We start from the raw sequence: 23,846 nt of genomic DNA, 5'->3' as shown, positions 1-23,846 counted from the left end.
ACAGAAAGTCAAGAAAAGTTAAAAACGCAAAAAGCCATTTTTGGAAATAAATTGAGATTTTCTGTTGCAAGTTACACCCAGAGAGGAGGGTTGCCAAGAAGGTTTTCAAATGGGACGTGACTGTGAAGGATGCATGGGCAAGTGAGGTGCAGGAAATATTCACAGATATTGGAGCCACTCACCTTTTCCAAAGTGAAAATACAGTGAATATAGTGTCCGCTAAGGAAACTCTTTCCAATACGTATCAAGATAAATGGGCACAGGACATTTTAATTAAACCAAAATTGAGGACTTATGCTTCGATTAAGAACTATTACAGGAAGGAGAAATATGTGTGTGCTCCTTTATCAAAAAAACAAAGATCACTGTGCGCCCAGCTACGCTCTGGAATCTTGCCCCTGCACCTGGAGACAGGACGTTACTGCGGGGTCCCAGAGGAGGAAAGACTCTGGGATTATTGTACCCTTGATGTGGAGAATGAGTTTCATTTTCTGTTTTATTGCCCTCTGTACCATGGGTTGCGTCAGAGATTGTTCGATCAGTGTGGTGATGTTGATTTCATGTGGATGAATGATGCAGACAGGCTAAAGTGGCTCTTTGACTTTAAGGTATTTGCCCTTGCTGGCTATCTGGAGAAGGCCTGGGCCAAGAGAACAAAACATACTTATCAATGAGATCTTTATGTTTGCTTTTCTTTTCTTTTCTTTTGTTTGCGTCTGTTTCCTTGTTTCCTTGTTGTCCTACTGCGAATTGTGATCTCCATTTATTTACAGGAAGTGAATGTTATCATGTGAATTTGATTTAGTTGTTGGTGTCTTATAATCCCGAAGGGGATGGGTCCTTGTTTGGACATGACACAATAATAAAAATTCATTCATTCATTCACAGCTAGCTAAGATTGTGTGGTTGGGACAGTTGTTGTTCCAGTCCTGCACGCAAATAAATAGACACACTAAAGCTAGAACTTCCCACACTAACATTTAATACTTTTCACCAGTCATGAGTCACAGAATCAAACTCTGTCTTTGTGGAGCCCAAAAGTGGGGGGGGGGGGGGGGGGTGAGTGAGCGAATGCCCTGGTATTTTTAACTCCTCCACCTGCTCCCTGTTGTGTTTGGCTGAATGGGTCGGGGGCCGAGTCTGACTTACTGTTTTCCCAGACACATTCACAGCATTCATTCACGTGTGCTTTGGCAGGAAAGGAAATACTAAGGGGGGAGTCGGCGCAGACACCGAGAGGTCATAATGCTACATTTTTATCGAATATGTCATTTTATGTATTCACTATTTTAATTAAATCTGCCATTTGTTGACAAGACAAGAATATTTACATGACACCAGTAGGGAGTAGGGACCTCTGCAAATTATATTTTCACTGACGATCTCCATTGTTTTTCTAACGGCCTTAAGTATCGTATGTGTGTCTTTGGGAGCGTGTTTTTTTTTTGTAGTTCCTTAAACAACTATTCAAACAAGTATGTTCAGCAGAATGGCTTCAAGGACAAGTGGTGGTGTTTTGGGAGAAACATGTAGCCTAGTGCACTCTGCCATACTGACTCCTAAACAGCACCTTGTGTCCTTGACAGTCTGTCTTAACAGTGTTTACAAAAATAGGAAGGATAAGCTGGACGAAGCCATTTCAGGAAACATAAATTAGATTCAAATAAATAACAAACTTATAGCATAAAGGACTGCAAAAAATTACAGTACAAAAATATTTAATTTGTTTTAGAATGAAGAAGCCATTATGCTAAATCTCCCAGTTTGATTTTGACCCAGCAGCACATCTTATATGGACATAATATAATAAACTAATACATGTTGTTGTTCAAGGTAAAATTGCCAAGTCACATAACATGAACATTTGTAAAGTACAAAATCCTGGTTCTCTCTGTCAGATCCTCTTTATCAAGGCAGAAAATGAGAGTGTAACGGGAATGCTGTGCCACTTCAGTTATGTCTAAACACGGAAACTAGATGATAATCTTTCTGAAAAACGTTTTTTTTTTGTCAAAGAAAGGCACCAGACCAAAAGCAACACCGAGCAGCTGTGCCGGTACTTCCATCGCAGGAGGATTATCCTTTGAAGCGCTTCTGTTTATTGACATGAACATCCTAAGATCAACTGTGTCATTCCACTACCACTACTGAGGCTTCTTTGTCTTCCTTCAACATGTTTGACACAGCAGATGCAGCATCCGTCTGTTCCTCCTCTGAACTCCTAAGCAAGTATCAAGACATTTGTTTAACACAGACGGTGCTCTTTGCTGGGGGATTACGCTTGATATGAGCAATTAACATCCTGAAAATATATAATTCAGCCATGACGTACAGGGCTGCCTTAGGGGACAATCTGCATCCATTAAACCTGCTGTTTAGAGTTTGTTCCTGTTTAATTAAAGGTAAAAAAAAAATAAGAATGTTGATTTTCTGCCTCTACTGTGCTGAAAAAATTTAATAAATAAAGAGGCATAAAAAAAGACAGCAGATTGAAAATGATAATAATGCTTATCTTACAGTAGGTGGTCAGCTTCATCATGAACAATGCTATCTAACTGTCTTGTTATATATTCATGAGTAAATATGGTCAGGGAATTGAAGTGCAAAACGTTTGCCGATTCAACTGGAGGTGTGAAGGAGAAGGACGTTCTGGCCAAACTAACATGAATAAGCTTGTGTGGGCAAAAACGCTGGCGTGAACATTTCATCTCCATGGAAATGAGCATGAATTTATCAAATTGCGTTTAAGCTTTGTGGGCTGATAATTTGCATATTTTTTTTTTTGGTAGTGAGTTCTGCTCGACAGTAGGCAGGGAGAGAGTTTAACAACACAAGGGCATATTTTGTGGGAGGTATTTCATGATTATTCAAACAGAGAAAAAGGCTTACACGGTCGGTGTATCAGGTTCTGCATTCGGGTAAATATGTGTTGATTCGCTAAACACACACAAAAAAAGAGGCCCTCTTCATATCCCAAAACAGCTGAGGTAGCTAGATCCTTTCAGACCGCTGTAATCTGTTCCCAGTATAGAGCCGCTCAGCCAGAAGCCTGACCTGTTAAGAATGAAGTCAAGGTTCAAAGGCAAAGGTGATCGACCACCTTCTAGCCCTTAAATATACCAACGAGATTGACTGGCTACTTCAATGGTAAAACATTCAATCTGAAATGTTAGTAGTCGATGAATCACAGAACAAAAACCTGTAAGATAGAAATCAGAGAAGCACTGTTTCCCTTTGAGTTGATTGACTCCGTCAGATAGAAAGTACATTGATAAGCAGTGCACAAAACAAAATAGATAGGGAGCAAAGTGCAAAGCATTCCAATAGTATCTCAACATAGCAGTTTGTTCAGTGACCTTTCTCAATGTAACTGTTAACTCTTTGCTTTTACTTGAATCCTCTTCAATATCAATGTCTCACTGTGCGTGTGATATTGTAACATGATAAAAGGAGCTGAGCGTGCGTTTCAGTTCCGCTGTCATTGCCAGGGGAATACCATCCTTCTATGTGGAGCTCAACATTGCAGCAAAGATAAACTCTGCTGTTTTCATTTTTCTCTTTCTAGCATTTGTCATGGCCATTCCACTGTGATGCACTACAGTTATGACAAAGCTGCTTATGTAGTTTTCTATTACAGAACAGAAACAGGATCCTGATCTAAATCCTATTTCCAGGGATGGATTACTGAAGTGCTTTCTACCAACTGACTGCAGCTCTACATACAATAAATCATAAAGGGTGACCAAGTGATAAGAGAGGGAGTTTCTATTGAAAAAAGAAGAGAACCAATCAGGTAAGACAGAAGAGAAAAGGAGAGGGGAAGGTGGTGATTACAGATGACCAATGGCTTAGTGTGTCAGAAACAGTATACGAGTGCAATACCTTTATATGGAACCAGTATTTAAATTTATAAAAAATGTGGTGTGCTACTAACAGGCCTAACTGGCCAAAGGTCTTAATCAATAGGGTAATTGATCAAATCCCAGAAGAATTGGAGATGGTCATATACATGGGGTGTACTTACCGCCACAGCTATCATGGAGTCGTCGGGTTTCCATTCTGCCTTCTGGTAGAAGCCAAACTGGGCCGCCGCCTTGGCAGACTCAATATAGCTGACTATCAAAACACTGGGCTGTGGGTGGGGAACAGGGGATGGAAAAGAAAGAAAGTAAGCACTTTAAACATCCTTCGGGTCACAATACATCTGAATGCGACACACGATACCCCAAAAAATAAAAAATATTTATTGGATAGAATATATACTTGTTACCGCCAAAAATTATGTTTAGGTTTGTATCAAAGTCTTGCAATTTCACACCAAAAATAACAAAGTTACATTCACATAGGATTGTCTAGATGTAAGTGACTCATCACAACAGCTTTTTCTGTATTATTTATGCTCTTAGAATTAAATTGTTATATTAAGAAAATCCCCAAAAATACAACTAGAATACATGGACTATACATTTTGGAGTGAATATCTTTTTTTAACTGCTCTAATAATGAGACTACTGCATGAATCTGAAAGTAACTAAACAGAAATTCTGTTGTTCAGATGTAATACACTCCAAACAGGCAGAAAGCATTTTAACATTTTCCGTGCCGATTGGCAGTATTATCTGCACCTGTCAAGTAGAGTGCTAGAAGGGGATTTGTTGCCACTCTGTTCATCGTCTCAAATGTTTTTTTGCTACGAACAACAAACAGATTTGGTCTTGAGAAAAATGGGACCATCCGAGGCCAATTTATTCATAAAAGTATCTTTCAGCCTAGCAATCAAAAACATTTTCTTTCTCCTGTTTAAACCATGCTACACAGACCAGATGAACAGACAGACTTTGTCGGAGGCTATTGACCTTAATTTGATTCTTGTCCTGAATCATAAGTCCATAATATATGTGTCTGGATCACAGAAAACAGCACAGATTATGACTGTAAAAGAATGAACTTGGAGTTATCCTGTGAAAGTAAGATGAGTTGTATGACCCCTCATTTATTTCTTAGCAAGTGTCACTACCAGTGAGAAGGGTTAACATGTTTTTTTTTTTCGATTTCCGGATACAGAAATAGGGAGTAAGAAATTAAAAATTGCAAACGATTATGGTGGCCCGCCTAGATCTCTTAAAGTAGGGCAGCTCATTCTGTTTTCAGGAAGGCGTGTAACAGTCCTTGACATTAGAGAAACAAACAGGCTGCTCTACGTTGAATGGCGGTGGTCTGATGACAAAAGCGGGGAAACAGCTCATGTAATTCCAGCTCTGCAACACAAGACATCGTACCTTAGTCACGGTAATGAGAGCAGGGGTTTTTTTTTCCACTCTACAGTGTCCCTTTCGATAGATGAAATTTTAATAATGCCAAAGATACCTGCACTGGTAAAGGTTGCTCAGTTGCTATGAGTTGCAGGGAAAAACTCTTGCAGTGTTTTGGAAGTTCAAGGGTAGTAGTTTGTATGATTACATTTGAGAAATGGAGATAGGAACAAAACTATAATTAGTTACTTACTATTGACATCAGTTCTAAGATTCAATCGTTCAAAATTCAAACCAGCGCTTGTGGAAAGTTATAATGTTTGGATCAGTCTAGAGCTGCAACGATTAATCGATTATTAACCAATTATTAATAAATATTTTTTAAAATAATTTCAGCATCTCAAATGTGAATATTTTCTGGTTTCTTTAATCCGAGTCTTATGACAGTAAACTGAAATATCTTTGTGTTTGGACATAACAATACATTTGAGGACGTCAACATGGGCTTTGGAAAACTGCATTTAAAGCGGCTACGAGTAACATTTAAATATCTTTTAAACAGCCTCATGTTTCCTCTGATAATCATAAATTACCTTTAACAGCAAACGGGACCATCAGTGCAAAGAAAGACGTTTTTATATAGTTTTTATTACTGCTTTTGGTCTGGTCGCACACCCAGTCCGATTTTCGGTTCGCTCGTGCAGGCTCTATGGTCACATATCCGTATTGGTTGCAGATTTCAGTGTGGCGCTGCAGCGTGATTTGAGAAGCCTATCCCTCTAGGTGAGGGAAGGGGAGCGGGAGCCTTGTTTGAGACAGTTATTTGTCGTCACAATGACTGGTAACGAGGCTGAACCATCAAAGAAAAAAAGAGAATGCAATGAAGAAAAGCGAAAAGAGAGAGTGACTACGGGCGGGACGAGGACGTTGCCAAGCAACGTGTATACAATTTCACGAGAGCGAAACTAGACTGTGTTTACTCCTAAATGAATGAGCGGTTGGTACTAACACAACGTTTGCTTTGCTTCACCATCATCAGATAACCATTATCTGAAATAGTCATTATTTACATCAACAACACAAACACATTACCTCATCGCGATCCATACAAACTGCTGTCTCTCTTTCATTCGCTTTCTGTGAGGACACAGCTCCGTGAGAGAGGGTAGTTAGGTGACGCTGCTGCATCAACTCATTGCAATCAGGTGTGTACTGACTGGCATTAGTTGATGCAGTGTCAAAACCACTCTCACGGAGCCGAAAAGAGTCCTCACACTTTCAACACACGTACATGCACTATATTGCGCCCTTCTCAGTTCACACTCGCGCGCCTGGCACGAGCATTTGCGACAGCGGGCGTCGTAAAAATACTACCGCTTTTGTCCAAAGGGGACGCCAACGTGCCATCTTACTCGTAGTGCCTTTAACTAATCGATTAATAATGGATTAATCGAGAAAATAATCGACAGATTAATCGATTATCAAAACAATCGTTAGTTGCAGCCCTAGATCAGTCACTGCAGCTACTACTTGAAGTTGAAGTATATTTTGGACTGACTTTCACCACTACCAACAACAACAAAAACAACAGAATCAACAAAATGACAACATATTCACAATAACAAATCATATGACCAGATATCACACAAGAGATATAAGAATGATGTCATATGATCTATCACTTTGAAGGCAGGAAGGTATATTGTACTGCCCAACTAACACCGAGGCAGAAGGACCTGAGTTTGCTCTCCAAAATAACAGTAAGTTTAAAAACGTACTAAAAGTATTTTAACTGAGCTAAAACTGAAAAGGTTTTTAGGGTAGTAGGGGCTCCAGCTCATGTTTTTTCCCTTGCATTGAGATTTCCCATGATCAACAAAGATTGAATACAGTTAACTGATGTAACTGAAGAACTCCCTGGGAGAGTGTAAAGGATTACGCACACACAGCTACTTGAAACCATTCAACGCTGCTAATTTCTGCAGGCAACCAGAGCCAACTAAGCTGCTATATTACTGCATAATAGCACCAGCGCCACAACAACAAACTGTATCCCTCTATTCCTAGAAATCCCTTGCAGTATGCCCCCTCCCAAAGAATGACTACAAGGCTGAGATACTGTGTGTGTGTGTGCGCAACAGGGATTAAGTAATAACGTCTCCACTGAACTAGTCAGGCCGCACTGGCCGAGGATATGAGGGACGAAAGAGAATAGAACTGGTGGTAAAATGATGGCTGAGAAAAGCAGAGGAACAATGAAGCTGGGACAGGGAGGGAAAATGGCAGATTTACAATCACCTTGATTCACCAAATCACGTGAGCCACATGTTTCTTGAGGAAACGCGCAGCGAAACATCTATGTTGTAACAGAGTGGTGCATTCATTTGAACCATGGCAGACAGATATATATATATATATATATATACACACTCACACCAGCCACTTTATTAGGTACACCTGTTCAATTGCTTGTAAAAACAAATGGCTAATCAGTCAATCACATGGCAGCAAATCAATGCATCTAGGCATGTAGACGTGGTCAATGTTGTTTACGCCAAATTCTGACCCTACCATCTGAACTTTGCAACTGAAATCGAGACTCAGACCAGGCAAGATTTTTCCAGTTTTCTATTGTCCAATTTTAGTGAGCCTCTGCGAATAGCTGCCTCAGTTTCCTTTTCTTAGCTGACAGTAGTGGCACCCGGTGGGGTCTTCTGTTGCTGTAGCCCATCTGCTTCAAGGTTGGTCGTCTGCTTCAGAGATGGTATTCTGCATACCCTGGTTGTAACGCGTGGTTATTTGTGTTACTGTTGCCTTTCTATCATCTCGAACCAGTATGCCCATCCTCCTCTGACCTCTGACATCAACAAGGCATTTTCCTCCACACAAATGTCGCTCACTGGACATTTTTTCTTCTTCAGATCATTCTCTGTAAACCCTAGATATGGTTGTGAGTGAAAATCCCAGTAAATTAGCAGTTTCTGAAACACTCAGACCAGCCCGTCTGGCACCATCAACCATGCCATGTTCAAAGTCACTTAAACCCCCTTTCTTCCCCATTATGTTGCTCGGTTTGAACTTCAACAAGTTGTCCTGTCCAGGTCTACATACCTAAAATGCATTGAGTAGCTGCCATGTGATTGGCTGATTAGTTATATGTGTTAAATATTTCTCTTTACTTTAGAGGGATAATAAATTATTTAACCATTTAACTCTGCTTAAATCCAATAAACGGAGATGCGTATCAAAACTGTATCCTGATATAATATTGATTAACGATCAAATGTGTTTACTTAAAGAAATGTATTTGAATATATTTAGAAAATGCTAGTCTTGAATAAAATGTGTTTAAACAAAACACTCCACTACATCCCTGTACGTGGAGTCAGATAGTGAGTTGAAATGACTGAATGGATTCAACAGATGTGAAAGGTGCATGTCAAGAGGAAGACATTGCTCCCATTGACATTCCTGACACACCTCATTGATACTCACAACAAGCAGGCAAAGTTCTTAAGAAAGAGGGGAAGGAAAACATGCTCACTTCCTGACTGTGGCCTCAGGAAATCAACAGTGACCCCGATCCATTGTTGCTACAACTCAATAACATACAAGCCGAGTTGAGCACAGGCAGACCAAAACAATGGTGTTTGACTGCAGGTCAAATTCAATCAAATAGCTCCAGTCCTCTCCATGTCAGCATGACTCAATCTGATGTGTTCAAAACAAATGGGGACAGTCAGGAACACACATCTCACAGTACAAGGTTATATCTGGAATATAATGACACTTTTCCACAACATCAGCCACAGAGTTTATGTCATCATGTTTCAATCATTTGCTCGATCGTCGAAGAAGATATTTGTAATTCCTACATCTCCTCCTAGCATACACCCAGCTTTTACAATTTTTTTTTAAAGAAATATCTGAATTTGCATTTCTCTGGAAAAGAAGATTGGCAATACAGCACTCATCCCTTTGACAACCCACTGTTTAGCAGTGCTGCAATATATTTTGGGGGTATTTCCTCCAGTATAAGACCTTTAATGTCAACTCACTGGTCACAAAACGATTCTGGTCAGCTTACATGTCTAAGAATGTATGGTTTAAAACATTACCCTGCACTGCATAGAACATGGCAGTGCTTAAAATGCTTCATACTAAAAACACGTTTTAGCTGTTGAAAATACTGTCATAATGAATTAAAATAGAGATGTAGTACACATTGGCCTTCGAATACAAAGAGACCAGTTAGAGAAAAAAATATAACCCGTCATCGGTACACCAGATGTCACTGAAAAGCAACTGTATTTTCAAGTCGCTATTAAATCTGTATTCTGTGATGGAAATTTAAAGGAATCCAAATTGTGATTGTTTACATTAAACATTTTACTCTGGCAGCTTTAAATATATTGGATTTGTGTTCAGCTGCTTTCTGACAGAACACAACATAACATGAGGAGAGTGAATATTTGTTGTGAACACTGTTGGAAATCCCATGCTGATAATAACTTAAACTTTGAACTCAAGGAGCCTGTCAAAGACCGGGTGATAGGATATGAATAGGACATTTCACCAAAAAGGACTGAATGTACCTGAGAAAATTAACCAGTTCAAAGTGATAGAGCTGCCACTCTGTGTAATATGAGTAGACCTACTCATCAGGTGGACTTGAACTAGCTGAGCGGATCCCCGCAAGCATGAAAGAGGAAAGGTTTGAAACGCCACTCAGAGATACAACTAACTGATTGTACAATTGTACTGCTATGCCTTTGTGAAAGGCACACGTATGCGGATGTACCCAAACTGTTATGATGCGTAACTATGTCACCTCACCTGTCATCTATGTAATAAGAGTATAGGTGCCACCATGTATTAATAAATCAAGCCTCTAGCCTTCATCCCTAACGACGTCATTGTTACTCTGTGTTTATTAATAGGGCCTAACCTTTTAATAAAAAATGAAGGGCATGCAGCCAGATTGCCACGCAGAGCAGAAGGCTAGTGCATAGGCTATTTTGTTTAAACAAAATAAACGATGGCGACTGTATTAGTTGGTTCACTGTGTTTGTGGGGGACAGTTGAGTTCACGAGCATGACTTGAACTTACCCGACTAAACCAGACGCTGAGCTGTGTCTCCGACAGCACGGCGAAGTAAAACCTGTGGGAGCTGGGCTGGATGTGGAAGGGCTCCTCTTCACTCTTCAGCGGACAGAGCAGCCTCCGGGGCCAGCCGGTTAGAAAATACATGACGGCAAACTCACTCCGTCCGACTCAACACTTCAAACAGCGTCGCAATGCCAGATAGTGGGCACCCCTTATTCCTCCGAAAGTAATTTAATCCAAGTGAGTCATTGGGTCTTGTTTTCGTATAAAAATAGAAACTTTAAATAGACGCGTGCAGTCCGAGGTTGACAAGGGTCGGTCTATCAATCCATGAATGCCGCACAGAAAGATCCCAGCATCCGATGTAGCTGCTCGGCTAGCCCTGGGCTAGCATTGGCTTTCCAACTTGAAGCTAACGAGCAGTCCACGGCAGCGACAGAAAACACAACCGAAAACAAAAGCAGCCAGGCACGCAGCGACACCACACAGCACCCAACAGCGTACCACGGCGGATAAATGGGTCGATTAACTTTCGCTCCCGCCGCCCTGTCAATTGTTACGGTGTCTCGACCAGCGGTGTTTATTAGCAGTAAAGCGTCCAGTCTTCACTCCTGTATACCTCACCGTCGCCATCTTTACAGGAGTCTGACTGACTCAACGCTGATTGGCGACGACGGAGACGTTTGCGTGGTGTTGACATCTGACGTCACCTTTCCGTTATGTGAAGGCACGGCGGAGACTCATTCGCTCTGGTGTCAACCGGTGTCAACGTGGCTCGACGCTGACATCTGGTGGCGCAAAAGGACATGTGCAGGAAAAACACGTACCAACTATTATGTAACAGTTTATTCTGAAACGGCAAGCTGAAAAAAAAAACATTTTGCATGCCCCTATGCAGCACCATACAAATAGCAAGACGGAAAAAATAATAATAATCAGGATACTAATTTATCACGCGAGCATCGTTTTGTGTTACAAATAACTGACTTTATTAAGGCTCTATAAGTGTGTCTCATAAAACATATCTGTGGTAAAATGTCCATGTGCTGGCTAAATAGTTGGAATGATAAAAGCAAGTTTTCTAGAATCAGACCATGGAAGAAATAACTTGGAAACTGCGGTGCACATGTCGGGGCAGCAGGGGGCGGTAATGGGGATTTATCGCTGTTAGTGGACAGGAAGTACAAACAGAAGAAGTTTGTTTTTTTCTTGCCTGGTGGTGAGTGGCACCTTTCTTTATAGGTCCATGAGTGGCACAGCACAGGCAGAGTGATTAATGTTACAGATGTTCTATAAATTCCATTTATTACACGCGTACATTTAGAAAAAAATACTGATAAAAGGTAGGCCTACTCATTAAAACTCATTCATCAGTAGGTGGCGGTAAAACACGTAACGCTGCAGTTGTGAGTTCGACCAGCGAAAAGAAGAAGAAGAAGTCGTATGAAAAAGAAGAAGCATGGCTGCTGACATGAGATTACCAACTATTCGGAAACCGGTGTCATTACTAGATTCTGCTCTCGACCGAAAAGATCTGGTCGTCCCCGGAGATGTTATTACTTCAGACACTGGTTTCATGAGGTAGGTAGTGGTGGTGGGTTCACTGGCTGTGTGGTGTGGTCGGCTGCTGTGTGGCCGCTCCACAGCATGTTGTCATGGAAGGAAATCAACTATAACTGAGCCTGATGATACTGGCTCTTGTACTGATAGTAGATTGAAGCTGATTTTAAAATGTCAGTAAACACAAATAAATAAATACTTGAGAAAATGTACCATAAGATAGAAGTGACCATCAGCAGCAGCTGCAACAATCATTGTGATGCAGGCATGCACTAGCTTCAAGTAAGTCAACAGTGGAAAGCTAAATGTACGTTGTTATTCAGACCATAATAATATTATAATGTTTTAACCCTACTTGTTGTGTTTGATTGTTTTGTATTGTCTGTGTTTTGTATGTATTTTATATGGACCACCTGAGTATGGAATAAAGTTTCCTTATTGGCTTAGCTGTTTACCAGTTCATGAAGATTTCGACCTTAGTGCTCATAGACACAGCCGCAACGATAAGGGGATTAAATTATGATTTTGATTTATAGTTCTTATTACTGTATTACAATACTGTATTTCAACCTGAAAATGGAAGGATATAAATCGATCTCTGTTAATGTCAAAGTTCAACGTTTTTTACAATATATAATATTATAATGTGCTCAACAAATACAGAAGCAGTCGCTGGCATAGTCATTCTTTATACTCTAATCAGTGCAAACAACCTAAATATAGATAGTAAAAATAAATAAATAAACACATATAAATTAGAATAAAATCAATTATATTAAAGAGAATAATATTGCACAGAAATATGTAGGCTATATCCCATATGTTCTGGTTTAAATTATACATTTTATGATATGATGTAAGCAGTGCAAACAGTTGTACACATTTTAATCAGATGTAAACTTTGAAAAGATTTGCAACCATGTAGTGAAGTGACAAAATGATGAGCTCAAGAGTCACAGACCAGGCAGGTTGGGAATATTGGGTATGCAAGCTTTCTCTATCCCACATCCTCTCTGGCTGTATTACTCATTAAGTTTTATTGCTCTACATCATTTCTCCCCAGGGGTCACGGTACCTATGTTGATGAAGACAAGCTGACGGCATCGGTCGCTGGAGAGGTGCAGCGAGTAGACAAGCTGATCTGTGTCAGACCACTCAAGACCAGGTATGTGGTTGAATTGAGCATCTTCCACATTTATAGTGAAAAAGTCAAATGGGCCAAGTGGTGCTGAATTGACCTGTGTGCGCCAAAATTTGTATTGGTTTATTATGCACTGCTGCCAATTTAGCAAAGTTATGTAATTATAACGTTCTACGTTATTGAAATGCAGGTTCAACGGTGAGGTCGGAGACGTGGTGGTTGGCAGAATCACAGAGGTAAAGCGCTGCCAACATCTCTGCTTATATGTAGTGTCAGACAATTTGAATCTAACCTTAAAAGCATGGCTGCAACAAGCTGTTGTTGCTTTGGCTAGTAAGATATTTGTTTGCATTATCTGTGTTTTTGTGACATGTGCAGGTGCAACAGAAACGGTGGAAGGTGGAGACCAACTCCCGGCTGGACTCTGTCCTCTTGTTGTCTTCTGTTAATCTGCCCGGAGGAGAGCTGGTGAGTTGTAGAAAGATGTTCTGACCTAGATCTTGGGTTTGGAAAGGTTTGGTAAAGGGTGAACTTTATTTTTATTGTTTAAGATTTAAAATTTAAATTTATTTTCTCTCTTAGAGGAGACGATCGGCAGAAGATGAGCTCACCATGAGAGAATACCTTCAGGAGGGCGATCTCATCAGTGTAACACACAGTTTATTGTATCATTTCATTGGCTGCTGCTATGTCTTTATTGTTCTCACTCCTAAAGTTTTTGTTGCTTTGATCCTGTGCTTTTAGGCAGAGGTGCAGTCTGTCTTTTCGGATGGAGCACTGTCACTTCACACCCGTAGTTTAAAGTACGGAAAAGTAAGTTGTGCCAATGTACGCAGGGACATTATTATCCATGTAGCTTTAATTGCGTTACTAAAAAATTAACTACAAATACACTAGTCTTCTCACAATTTAACATGATATTTATTTTTTCTAAATTCTCCACCATCAGTTGGGTCAAGGAGTGCTGGTCCAGATTTCTCCTTCTCTGATTAAGAGGCAGAAATCGCATTTCCACAACCTGCCGTGTGGCGCATCCATCATCCTCGGCAATAATGGCTTCGTATGGTTGTATCCAACACCGGAGCAACAGGAGGAGGAGGCCGGGGGCTTCTACACTAGCATGGAGGTGTGAACCGAACTCTCTAAGAGCAGCGTTATTAATATGTGTTAGGTTTTAGCACATTTGTCGGTACATATAATTATTCAAATATTTATACCTACAGTTGTTTTTTTAAGAAATGCATTTTTTCTTATTAAGATAACCTGACTGTCTACTATGCAAGTAATCTGCAAAGAGGAGACAGTTTGTTTGAATACATTTTAATCTACTGCATCCAAATGATTATAATTTGTAACTTATATGTTTGCTGTTTCTGTTCCTTCAGCCTGTTAGTCTGTCAGATCGAGAGGTGATTTCGCGGTTGAGAAACTGCCTGCTGGCTTTGGCTGCCCACAAGGTCCTTTTGTATGACACCAGTGTTCTCTATTGCTACGAATCCTCCGTTCTACATCAGGTAGGAAGCAATTGGATGGAATCTGATGCACATTTTGCAAAACAGTCACTTATATCATACAGTTTTCAAAGGGCATGTGATTGCATTTTACCCACTGTCTCACAAATGCAAAGAAAAGGAAATGTAAATATATTTGAATGAAAAGGTGAAAATATCTGTGAAGTGTGGTGCCATCTGGTGGCCATATTGAAAACCTACATCAGCAATTGATAGTTGTCAGCTTTGACTATGCTGTCGTAAAACAGTGTAGAACCAACAGGGATGCTTATATTGCCATTTTGGTGAATTGAATTGATATTAATGCTTCTCATGAATATGTTGCTTATGTTACAGCATGTGCTATTATTGCCATTTTGTCATGAATGCATCTTCGTGTAAATATTGTCCACCAGTGTCGATACAAAGTTTGTGGTGTTGACAACTATCTTGTTTTCAGTGCAAGTAATCTATAACACTCTTCTGTGTGCTGTCTCTGTAGGTGAAGGACATCTTAAAGCCAGAAGTGATGGAGGAGATTGTAATGTTGACGCAACAGAAGCTGGTGGAACAGGAAGGTTAAAGAGCACAAATCCTAACTGTGACCTTGTCAAAAAAACAAGAACCCATCAAGCAGACCAATGTCAGGTCATGACCTTAGATCCAAGGACTGAACTGGCCTTTATTCCCAGGACCCTTGCTACTGTGACAGCCTGTTGTGCAGCTCTTATGTGTATTTTATCCATCAACAAAACACTTATCGTTTGACTGCTCATGGAAAGTAAGGGTAACCTCATGAATTCTGCAACATTCAAAAATCACGAAAACAACTGTTCTTAAATAGTTAAAATGTTTGATGTGTGGTTTTATACAAAAAAAAAACGTGTATGCAATAAATTTTCTATAATTTTCAGTTAAACTCAGTGTGGTGTATTTTGTTGAATAATGATGAAACGGAAACGGAAAACATTTAAGGTACCATACAGGCTTTTGGTCTGTGTTTTTTCAGCATTAACAGTAATGCAGAGTGAGGCCAACTGTAGCATTAATGTTTTTAAATGTTTGGATTATATTGGTGTGTTGTCAGTACCTGTACATAATTAATGAAAAAAAGTATATAAGGTACTTAGAGTGTCATAACACCAATGTTGAATCATAAACTGTATTCATATGCATGCATGTCAGTGGGAGGAGCAGAGATACAACATTTTCATCAGTTGCAGAGCTTTTAATTAAACCACTACCAAATAAACAAACCAAACTCACAACTTCTCTTTACTTGAGTTTGCCCTCTTTGGTTGGAGTTGGAGCTGTGTTGTCCGGCTGCACTTCCAGCATAATGCAATCTTTGCTCGGTTCCCATGTAGGCTACTACTCTGCTACTACTAGCCCACGCACGCTCGCGACGTCAGACGTCGCCCCACCCACATATTTCTGTAAACCACCTTGCGTATGGAAGTATGGCGGCACCAGCGACACAGCAACTACTCGGCCAAAGTTTATTGCTAATATTTCCACGTTAAAGCGATGAATAGGCACGCGAGCGGCGGGGTCGGTAACGAAGAGCTCGGCGGCTGTAAACAGGGAAAGGGGCTCGCAGAGAGAGTAGTCGGTGTCCGGCCGGCTGGGGTTCCTCGCTTTCTCTTCACCTCCTCGATTGAAGTGCCTTTAGTCCGGGTACCACAGGGGAAGAATCTCCGCAAGACGGGAAGAGTGGACACGGAAGTTTGAAACAAACGGAATACTGCGGCTTTGAAAAGACTGCTTACAAAAAAAGAGAAAAAAACTAACTTTACATAGTTGCTGACTTTTGTAATGTTGTTGTTTTGGAGTGCACTTGTCCAACGTTTTATGGCCAGCGACTCAGCGAGATCCAACTGTTGAGTGCTCGATGTGCATTGAAGGGTCTGGCGCTGGATACCACCAGCTAACGTAAGTTAGCCTCCATGGCTACCTTCAACATTAGCCCGATGTTGCCAGCTAACCAGCAGTATACATGTTTCTATGGCCGTGTAAGTTTCCATTTACAGTTTTACTTCTTAGTCCATATGTTTGAAACTGCCACAAGTTTATGATAAGTGGTGAAAGTCTGTCAATTTACACGTTAGTGCTTGTAGCTGATGAGCTCATATTTCGACATTGTTTTTGTAGTAGTTAAAGTTTCACACAGGCACAACAGGTTAATGATATCAAAAGTTTATACTCTGCTTCAGTTACAGTTTGATATGTCTTCGATGCAAATTATTTTATTTATATGTTGTCGACCACTTTGTTGTTGCTGCACACTTAATTTCCAGAAAGGTATGTGGTTAGCTGCTGTATACTGAGGTTTACCATCCCCATCTTGATATTCATAGAGATTGATTAGCATAATAAAAGGGGAAATTCAGTGGGTGTGCATCCTAATTTTAACAGAGGGTCCATACTTCAAGTTTGGCATACAGTAAATAAATTGGCACAGAAATTTCTCAGACTACTCTGGATTAGATGTAATTTTTCCGCAGCCCTAGGATACACATGTTTAATTACTACTTTAGGGTGTTGTTTTCAGTCTTAGTGTATACCAGTCAAATTTATAGAGTTTTTAAAGTGTTTGAAAGAGTCATGTCGCTCTCTATGAAATCATTCCTGATTGTTTTTCCCCCCCTCCAGATTATTATTTTGAAGTGCCTCTCCTTGGCCTTTGAAGCAGTCAGGCTCCATTAATGCGCCTTAAACGGAGACACACTGGAGTAATACAGTTCTTCGTAGGTGATCCGTCTCACCCACACTTCAGGAGAGGACAGGCTGAGCCAGGGTAAAGGGTTTCTGGTCTTCTCCTGATCCCCTCCCCGCCTTGTGGCCAACTGTCTTGCCGGTGAGTGACTTTGAGTCCAGCTTGGGGGAGTCCCGGCTGCGGCCTGGCACCCTGCCCTTATGGGGCAGCAGCCGGGGAAGTTTGTCGGGGACCAGAGGAGACCCAGTCTGCCTGCCTTCATTAAGGGTGGAAGGAGAGAGTCGTCACGCCATGGGATCCAGCCCTGTAATGTTTTTGCTGTGCACGGTAAGAAACAAATGTCTCTGATAATAAGAAACTTGTTGTGAGTTCCCTTTTGTTGAGCTGTTATCACTTTGCTTAGTCGTATGGGTTTGCAGTGGGATAAGCAGCATTGCAGCCTTTTTGAGCATCATGTGCTAACACTGGCCAAGTATCTTTCTGTCTGCCACTTTATTTGAAACAAGTCAATCTCATAATAAAAATCTCTGAATGGACTGGACTGACCATTTTACCTATACTGGAATAAAAATGGAGGCTATTCACTTTATTAAAAATAGCAAGAATCCTAAATGCAGTATATGCTACCTTGCATAAATTGATAACACAATAGTGTAAAGATTGCCTAACTGCTGTGATTGCACCGTTGTGAATGCAGCTTGCCAGCTGAATAACAGATTTGGTTGCTCAACCCGGAAGAGCGAAAGTAGTGTTCTCTACAGAGCGTGCACTAATACATTTTAATTGCTTTGTAGTACTCATTAGTAAGCAGCTAAAAAGGCGACATTTTGCTCTCAGTTTGATGCAGGGCGATAAAGATAGTCTGATGAGTACCTTTTTGGTTGGTCACTTGTTTGGTTTTTGTTGAGATCGGTTGTCTCTTGATTGACAATTACATACAGCAATTCGTTTTTGTAATGCCAAGCAAAAACTCATGTTACTGCTGCTAGAGGGATAGCCTTGAGTCATATAATGGTGTTGTATTGGCACTTTTGTATCTGGAATAGTATACTGGTAAGCTAATGAGCTACTCTCTATGTGATGGAGCAGTGAAGGTCAGACAAACTCTGTAACAGTGAGATGATTTGAACTCACTGACACTTACTTTTTTGGTATCTGCAAAATGTAACTAAACAACAAATCTATACCGCTCATCTGGAAATATGTTAACAGCTGTGCTGACAGTAAGACCTGATATGAAAAAGTAAAAAAAAAAAAATTGGTTTGTACATATTCAAGTTTTCTGTATTTTTATTATTTCCAAAAACACAACTGTATTATATAGACGGCCCGTACAGTATTTTGGATTTGCATTGCCCTTAAATCTAGGATGAGTTGAGAACATATTTTTTTAACACTGATTTGACAAAAAAAGACATGCCGAAAACTTATTTGAATATAAAATACCAAAACGATTGTGGAGCTTTGAGTTATTCCTCGGGGTGTAAGGGGATAGCTTTTTTGGACATACGGTGGTTTTTGTTACTCACTCTTATTGACATTGATGCATGTACAGTATCTCACAAAAGTGAGTACACCCCTAACATTTCTTCAAATATTTCATTATATCTTTCCATGCGACAACACTGAATAAATGACACTTTGATACAATGTCAAGTAGTCAGTGTACAGCTTGTATAACAGTGTAAATTTACTGTCCCCTCAAAATAACTCGACACACAGCCATTAATGTCTAAACTGCTGGCAACAAAAGTGAGTACACCCCTAAGAAAAAATGTCCAAATTGGGCCCAAAGTGTCAATATTTTGTTTTGCCACCATTATTTTCTAGCACTGCCTTAACCCTCTTGGGCATGTAGTTCACTAGAGCTTCACAGGTTGCAACTGGAACCCTTTTCTACCCATTCATGACGACATCAAGGAGCTAGTGGATATTAGAGACCTTGCGCTCCTCCATCTCTCGTTTGAGGATGCCCCAAAGATGCTCAATAGGGTTTAAGACTGGAGACATGCTTGGCCAGTCCATAACCTTTACCCTCAGCTTCTTTAGCAAGCCAGTGGTCGTTCGGAGGGGTGTTTGGGGTCGTTATCATGTTGCAGTACTGCCCTGCGGCCCAGTTTATGAAGGGAGGGGATCATGCTCTGCTTCAGTATGTCACAGTACATGTTAGAATTCAATGAACTGTAGATCCCCAGTGCTGGCAGCACTCATGCAGCCCCAGACCATGACACTCCAACCACCATGCTTGACTCTAGGCAAGACACACTTGTCTTTGTACTCCTCACCTGGTTGCCGCTCCACACTCTTAACACCATCTGAACCAAATAAATGTATTTTGGTCTCATCAGACCACAGGACATGGTTGCAGTAATCCATGTCCGTAGTCTGTTTGTCTTCAGCAAACTTTTTGTGGGGTTTCTTGTGCATCATCTTTAGAATAGGCTTCCTTCTGGGATGACAGCCATGCAGACCAGTATGATGCAGAGTGCGGCGTATGGTCTGAGCACTGACAGGTTGACCCCCCCACCCCTTCAAGCCCTTCAGCAATGCTGGCAGCACTCATACGTCTATTTTCCAAAGCCAACCTCTGTGTACGACGCTGACCATGTGCACTCAACCTTCGTAAACTGGGCCGCAGAGTGGTATTGCAACATGATAACGACCCCAAACACACCTCCAAGATGACCAGTGGCTTGCTAAAAAAGCTGAGGGTAAAGGTTATGGCCTGGCCAAGCATGTCTCCAGACTTAAACCCTATTGAGCATCTTTGGGCCATCCTAAAACGGGAGATGGAGGAGCGCAAGGACTCTAATATCCACCAGCTCTTTGATGTCGTCATGAATGGGTAGAAGAGGGTTCCAGTTGCAACCTGTGAAGCTCTAGTGAACTACATGCCCAAGAGGGTTAAGGTAGTGCTGGAAAATAATGGTGGCAAAACAAAATATTTACACTTTGGGCTCAATTTGTACATTTTTTCTAAGGGGTGTACTCACTTTTGTTGCCAGCAGTTTAGACATTAATGGCTGTGTGTCGAGTTATTTTGAGGGGACAGTAAATTTACACTGTTATACAAGCTGTACACTGACTACTTTACATTGTATCAAAGTGTCATTTATTCAGTGTTGTCCCATGGAAAGATATAATGAAATATTTGAAGAAATGTTAGGGGTGTACTCACTTTTGTGAGATACTGTATATTAGCTCAGACTATTGATCCTGTGGTCAGAGATTTCCCAGCCATCTGTTTATCACCCAGAAAGGACCAGCAGAAACCTGGTCCGATATCAATAAACTATAAGTCTGCAACACATTTAACAATCTTCTCATAACATCCTTAAGTTTATTTCGGACGTTTGCTGCTACTGTCACACGCTTCTGAATCCATTGAACAAACACACGTTTTCCATTATACAGAGGACCTAAGAGGAGAGGGGACCAAAGCATTGTAAATTAACCAATGTTAACAATTAACAGCTGACTTCCCACAGAGAGTCACAGCAGTCTTGTGGGGGAAAGTGCACTGAAGATGTGCAGCTTGTGGCCCAATGATGTAGACAGCATGCCATAGAGTAGGACATCGTTAAGCTGTATAGGGCACATAAAAAGATGCATAAGTGTGTCCCCTTCCTTACCCCTGATCTTACGGGTTAGGAAGAAAATAAAAACATTACATGACACGGCACGGCTCAACAGTGCCTCCTCCTGTGTTTATTCAGGATGGTGGGTAGTGTTTTATATAGAGTGCTGTAAGATATTAAGGACGTGGCAGAGACCATACAGGGAATGTTTGCAATTATGGATGCAAACTAATTATCATTAATCATTGCAGGTTATTTTCTCAATTAACAGATGAATTGTCAGATCAAATATTAAAGAATAGTGGAGGGGGGGGGGGGGATTATGAAAAAGTTTACAGGGACCAAGAGGACATCTTCAGCCAACAAACCAGCAGCCCAAATGAAAAGATATCCCGTTTACTATCAAATCCTGGAACCAATGTTTGGCATTTTGCGTGTTATGATGTCATAGCCGGTGATGTTTCTTCCCCGTTCTTGTGTATCTTTCAGTCAATGATCAGATACATACCTGCAAACTCGTCGCTTTTCGGCGAAAATCGCCGTTTAGAATCAAAATATATGACCCACGTGAATCGTATAGATCCGAAGAGTTTTTGTTTTTGGGAGGGGGGGGGGGTAGCGGCAGCTGCCAGAGAAGTCAGCCAGCGCTTCCCAGACTGGACTGTGTGGGCGAGTTACCGTAGTGTGAGACAAGGGAATATCGTTATCTTGGCAATAAAACATCTTTGGTAGACGTCATGAGTATTGTCCAATCAGCGTTAAGATCGGGCACAGTAAAGCATCACTGCTGCCGCTGTGTGTTCAGACTTTAGAATTGGCTAAAAGTCTCAATTAAAGCCCTTTTGATAATAAAAAATTAGAGGCTTTGATTAAACACTGTCAATGCTTCAGAGGTTAATGTAACAGCCTACTGAAACAGAAACTATACGGAGGGACGCAGCTCACTGTACAGTCCCTTTATTTAGTCGCGCTGTCAGGTTGCCGACATGGCTCTCTGTTAGACTCGAGACAGAAAAAGATCGCGGAAGCCGTTCCCGTAGACAAAGTTAACGGGCAGGATATCCCCGACTGATTTCATCCATCAAACCACAGAGTTTTTTCTGAGCGGCGTCTCACTCGCTCACTGGGTCTCCCGGGTCCCGGTGATTTTCACCGTCACAGCGATCGACTCGCTGCTTTGCTGGGGCGGAGACTTTGTGTGAAGGTGATTTAACATCACGGTCGTAGACGAATGTTATAACTTTATGCTGCATAGTTTGCACTGCACTGTTGACCCACACAGGACTCTTAAGTGAAGCTGACAGTTTAATGAGCGCACATTGCAGAAATGAAGTGTCTGCAGTGCGCTCACAATCAGAGCCGACCGACAGGCCCCCCCCCCCCCCCCCCCCCCCCCCCCCCCAATTTATTTTTATTTTTATTTTTTAGTTTGTGTGTTTGATATTAACATCATATTATTATATCATACAAAAAAATTAATACAATGTTTTGATCTAGATAGCCTAGTTAATAGCCCAATAATTTAATCAGTTCATCTGGGAGGTAATCCAAGTTTAACTGATCACGTCACGTTCACGTCCAGTGTGTATTGAGTTTATTTAAAAACATTTGGAAATGGGGCTCAGATGCCCATGCGCTGTATAACCTATTTCAGCCTCGTCTGTGGAAAAAAAGATAGCTGGACAACAGAGTTCTTCTACTTCATTCCTCTCACTGCATTTAAATGTATTCATTATATTACAGAGAAATATGTCCCATAAAAGAAAAAGAGCACCAAGCCCAACCCAGAGGACCCTGCATAATATTTTATTTTAAATGAACATTTTAATGCTAAATCCAAGAAGCTTCTAATTCATCCGACCCAGTTTCTCCAAATTATTTGTTCACACAAAATTCCTCAGATTTAGCCTCTTAATTTCCCTCTCAAAGTGCACCAGATTCATGCATTTCACTTTAAAAAGTTTAAAAAAAATCTCCCGGGGGGGCATACCCCCGGACCCCCCTAGGAGGGTCAGGATCTCAGCTGGCTATTATTTTCACCCAGCTGGACATTGGAGGCAATAGTGGAGAACTCTGGTTGTGTGAATGATATTTAACAATAGCCTATCGTTTGGACAGCGGAAAACACCCGACCCCCCTAGAAGGGACGGGTGTTTGTCACCTTTTTCACCTCCTATGAGTTTGCAGGTCTGCAGATAATATCGCGTGACTTTTCTCTGGTTTTCTCTCCCATTGTGAGCCACCTGACCTCTAAAACTTCATTTTTAACACAAAGAATCCAGTTGAAACATCATTATACCATTAAATTCCCCCTTTGTTTTCACGGTCAATACTTTGTTATTTACCAGTTCTGTCTCGTAAAAATTACCTCTGTCTTCATGTATTGCCCAGAATAGCAGAGGACACAATATAACCAAGACAAAGGGAGGCTTGTTCTCTACTATAATTCCAAATAAGAGCGAATATATAATATTTATTTTGCATTCATGCTTATAAGTTTTGTCAGCTTTAATGCTTAATTATGTTATTGATAATTTGGACAATAAGCTCTAGACATGGAGCATAACATTTTAATTTTAAGACATCTTATCGAAAGTAAAAATTGGAAGTTTTTATTTGAGAGATGAAGGTTAACTTTTTTTTAAACGATCAATTGATTAATGATCACCATTGAACCAGATGCATGCCATGCATCCAGCCTACTGATAGGTTTACCAAATGTGTCTGTCTGTATGGGCTGTGATTGCCTTGGCAGGAATACTTTCCACTGACTCCTAAGCCTTGTATAACGCAGAGGGGGGGACTGGACAGGGAAGGTCAGAAAAACAGAATAAAAAGCTGTTGCCGGTAAATGGATCAAATTTGGCAAAGGGTCAGTGACATGGGGCGTACTTATTGTTTTCCCTCACTGCCCCTTTCCTCCCGTGATGAGCAGGTTAGACTACGAGAGGGGATCTTGAGTCACAGTGCAAGAGGAGGGCAATATCAACAACACGCTTTTA

The 23,846-nt window shown here is 40.9% G+C and overlaps 3 protein-coding genes across 5 annotated transcripts in view; 2 read left to right on the top strand and 1 right to left on the bottom strand.

Moving 5' to 3' along the window:
- The window catches only part of ric1 (RIC1 homolog, RAB6A GEF complex partner 1), a 34,224-nt gene extending 23,281 nt beyond the window's left edge, over positions 1–10,943 (bottom strand). Inside the window, exons 1-2 of the mRNA XM_080046655.1 lie at positions 10,363–10,943; positions 4,025–4,132 (exon numbers count right to left, since the gene is read on the bottom strand). Of these exons, the coding sequence (XP_079902781.1) occupies positions 4,025–4,132; positions 10,363–10,503 (249 nt within the window). The 5' untranslated portion in view covers positions 10,504–10,943. The remainder of the gene's footprint in view (positions 1–4,024; positions 4,133–10,362) is intronic.
- Positions 10,944–11,612: 669 nt separating this feature from the next.
- exosc2 (exosome component 2) lies at positions 11,613–15,463 on the top strand. Its single transcript, XM_080046917.1, has 9 exons — positions 11,613–11,940; positions 12,983–13,084; positions 13,251–13,296; positions 13,439–13,528; positions 13,643–13,708; positions 13,805–13,873; positions 14,010–14,186; positions 14,446–14,574; positions 15,053–15,463. Exons 1-9 carry the CDS (start codon positions 11,819–11,821, stop codon positions 15,131–15,133), a joined length of 882 nt encoding a protein of 293 aa, XP_079903043.1. The 5' UTR covers positions 11,613–11,818; the 3' UTR covers positions 15,134–15,463.
- Positions 15,464–16,010: 547 nt separating this feature from the next.
- Positions 16,011–23,846, top strand: part of abl1 (c-abl oncogene 1, non-receptor tyrosine kinase) — a 41,018-nt gene continuing 33,182 nt past the window's right edge. For 2 of the 3 annotated variants that reach the window (XM_080046471.1, XM_080046469.1), the window contains exons 1-2: positions 16,011–16,562; positions 17,203–17,593. In XM_080046471.1, the coding sequence (XP_079902597.1) occupies positions 17,467–17,593 (127 nt within the window). In that variant the 5' untranslated portion in view covers positions 16,011–16,562; positions 17,203–17,466. The remainder of the gene's footprint in view (positions 16,563–17,202; positions 17,594–23,846) is intronic. The other variant, XM_080046470.1, reaches the window with a different exon arrangement.

Source organism: Ammodytes marinus (genome assembly GCF_949987685.1).
Source record: "Ammodytes marinus genome assembly, chromosome: 18".
NCBI lineage: Eukaryota > Metazoa > Chordata > Actinopteri > Uranoscopiformes > Ammodytidae > Ammodytes > Ammodytes marinus.
Note: the sequence above shows the minus strand (reverse complement) of the source record. Positions and strands in the feature narration are given on the sequence as shown.

Bases quoted from the DNA above. Each gene is read 5' to 3' on its own strand.
- exosc2 (XM_080046917.1), top strand. From the start codon at position 11,819: ATGGCTGCTGACATGAGATTACCAACTATTCGGAAACCGGTGTCATTA. The intron at 13,085-13,250 runs GTATGTGGTTGA...ATTGAAATGCAG, and splicing joins GTCAGACCACTCAAGACCAG to GTTCAACGGTGAGGTCGGAG. The intron at 14,575-15,052 runs GTAGGAAGCAAT...CTGTCTCTGTAG, and splicing joins AATCCTCCGTTCTACATCAG to GTGAAGGACATCTTAAAGCC.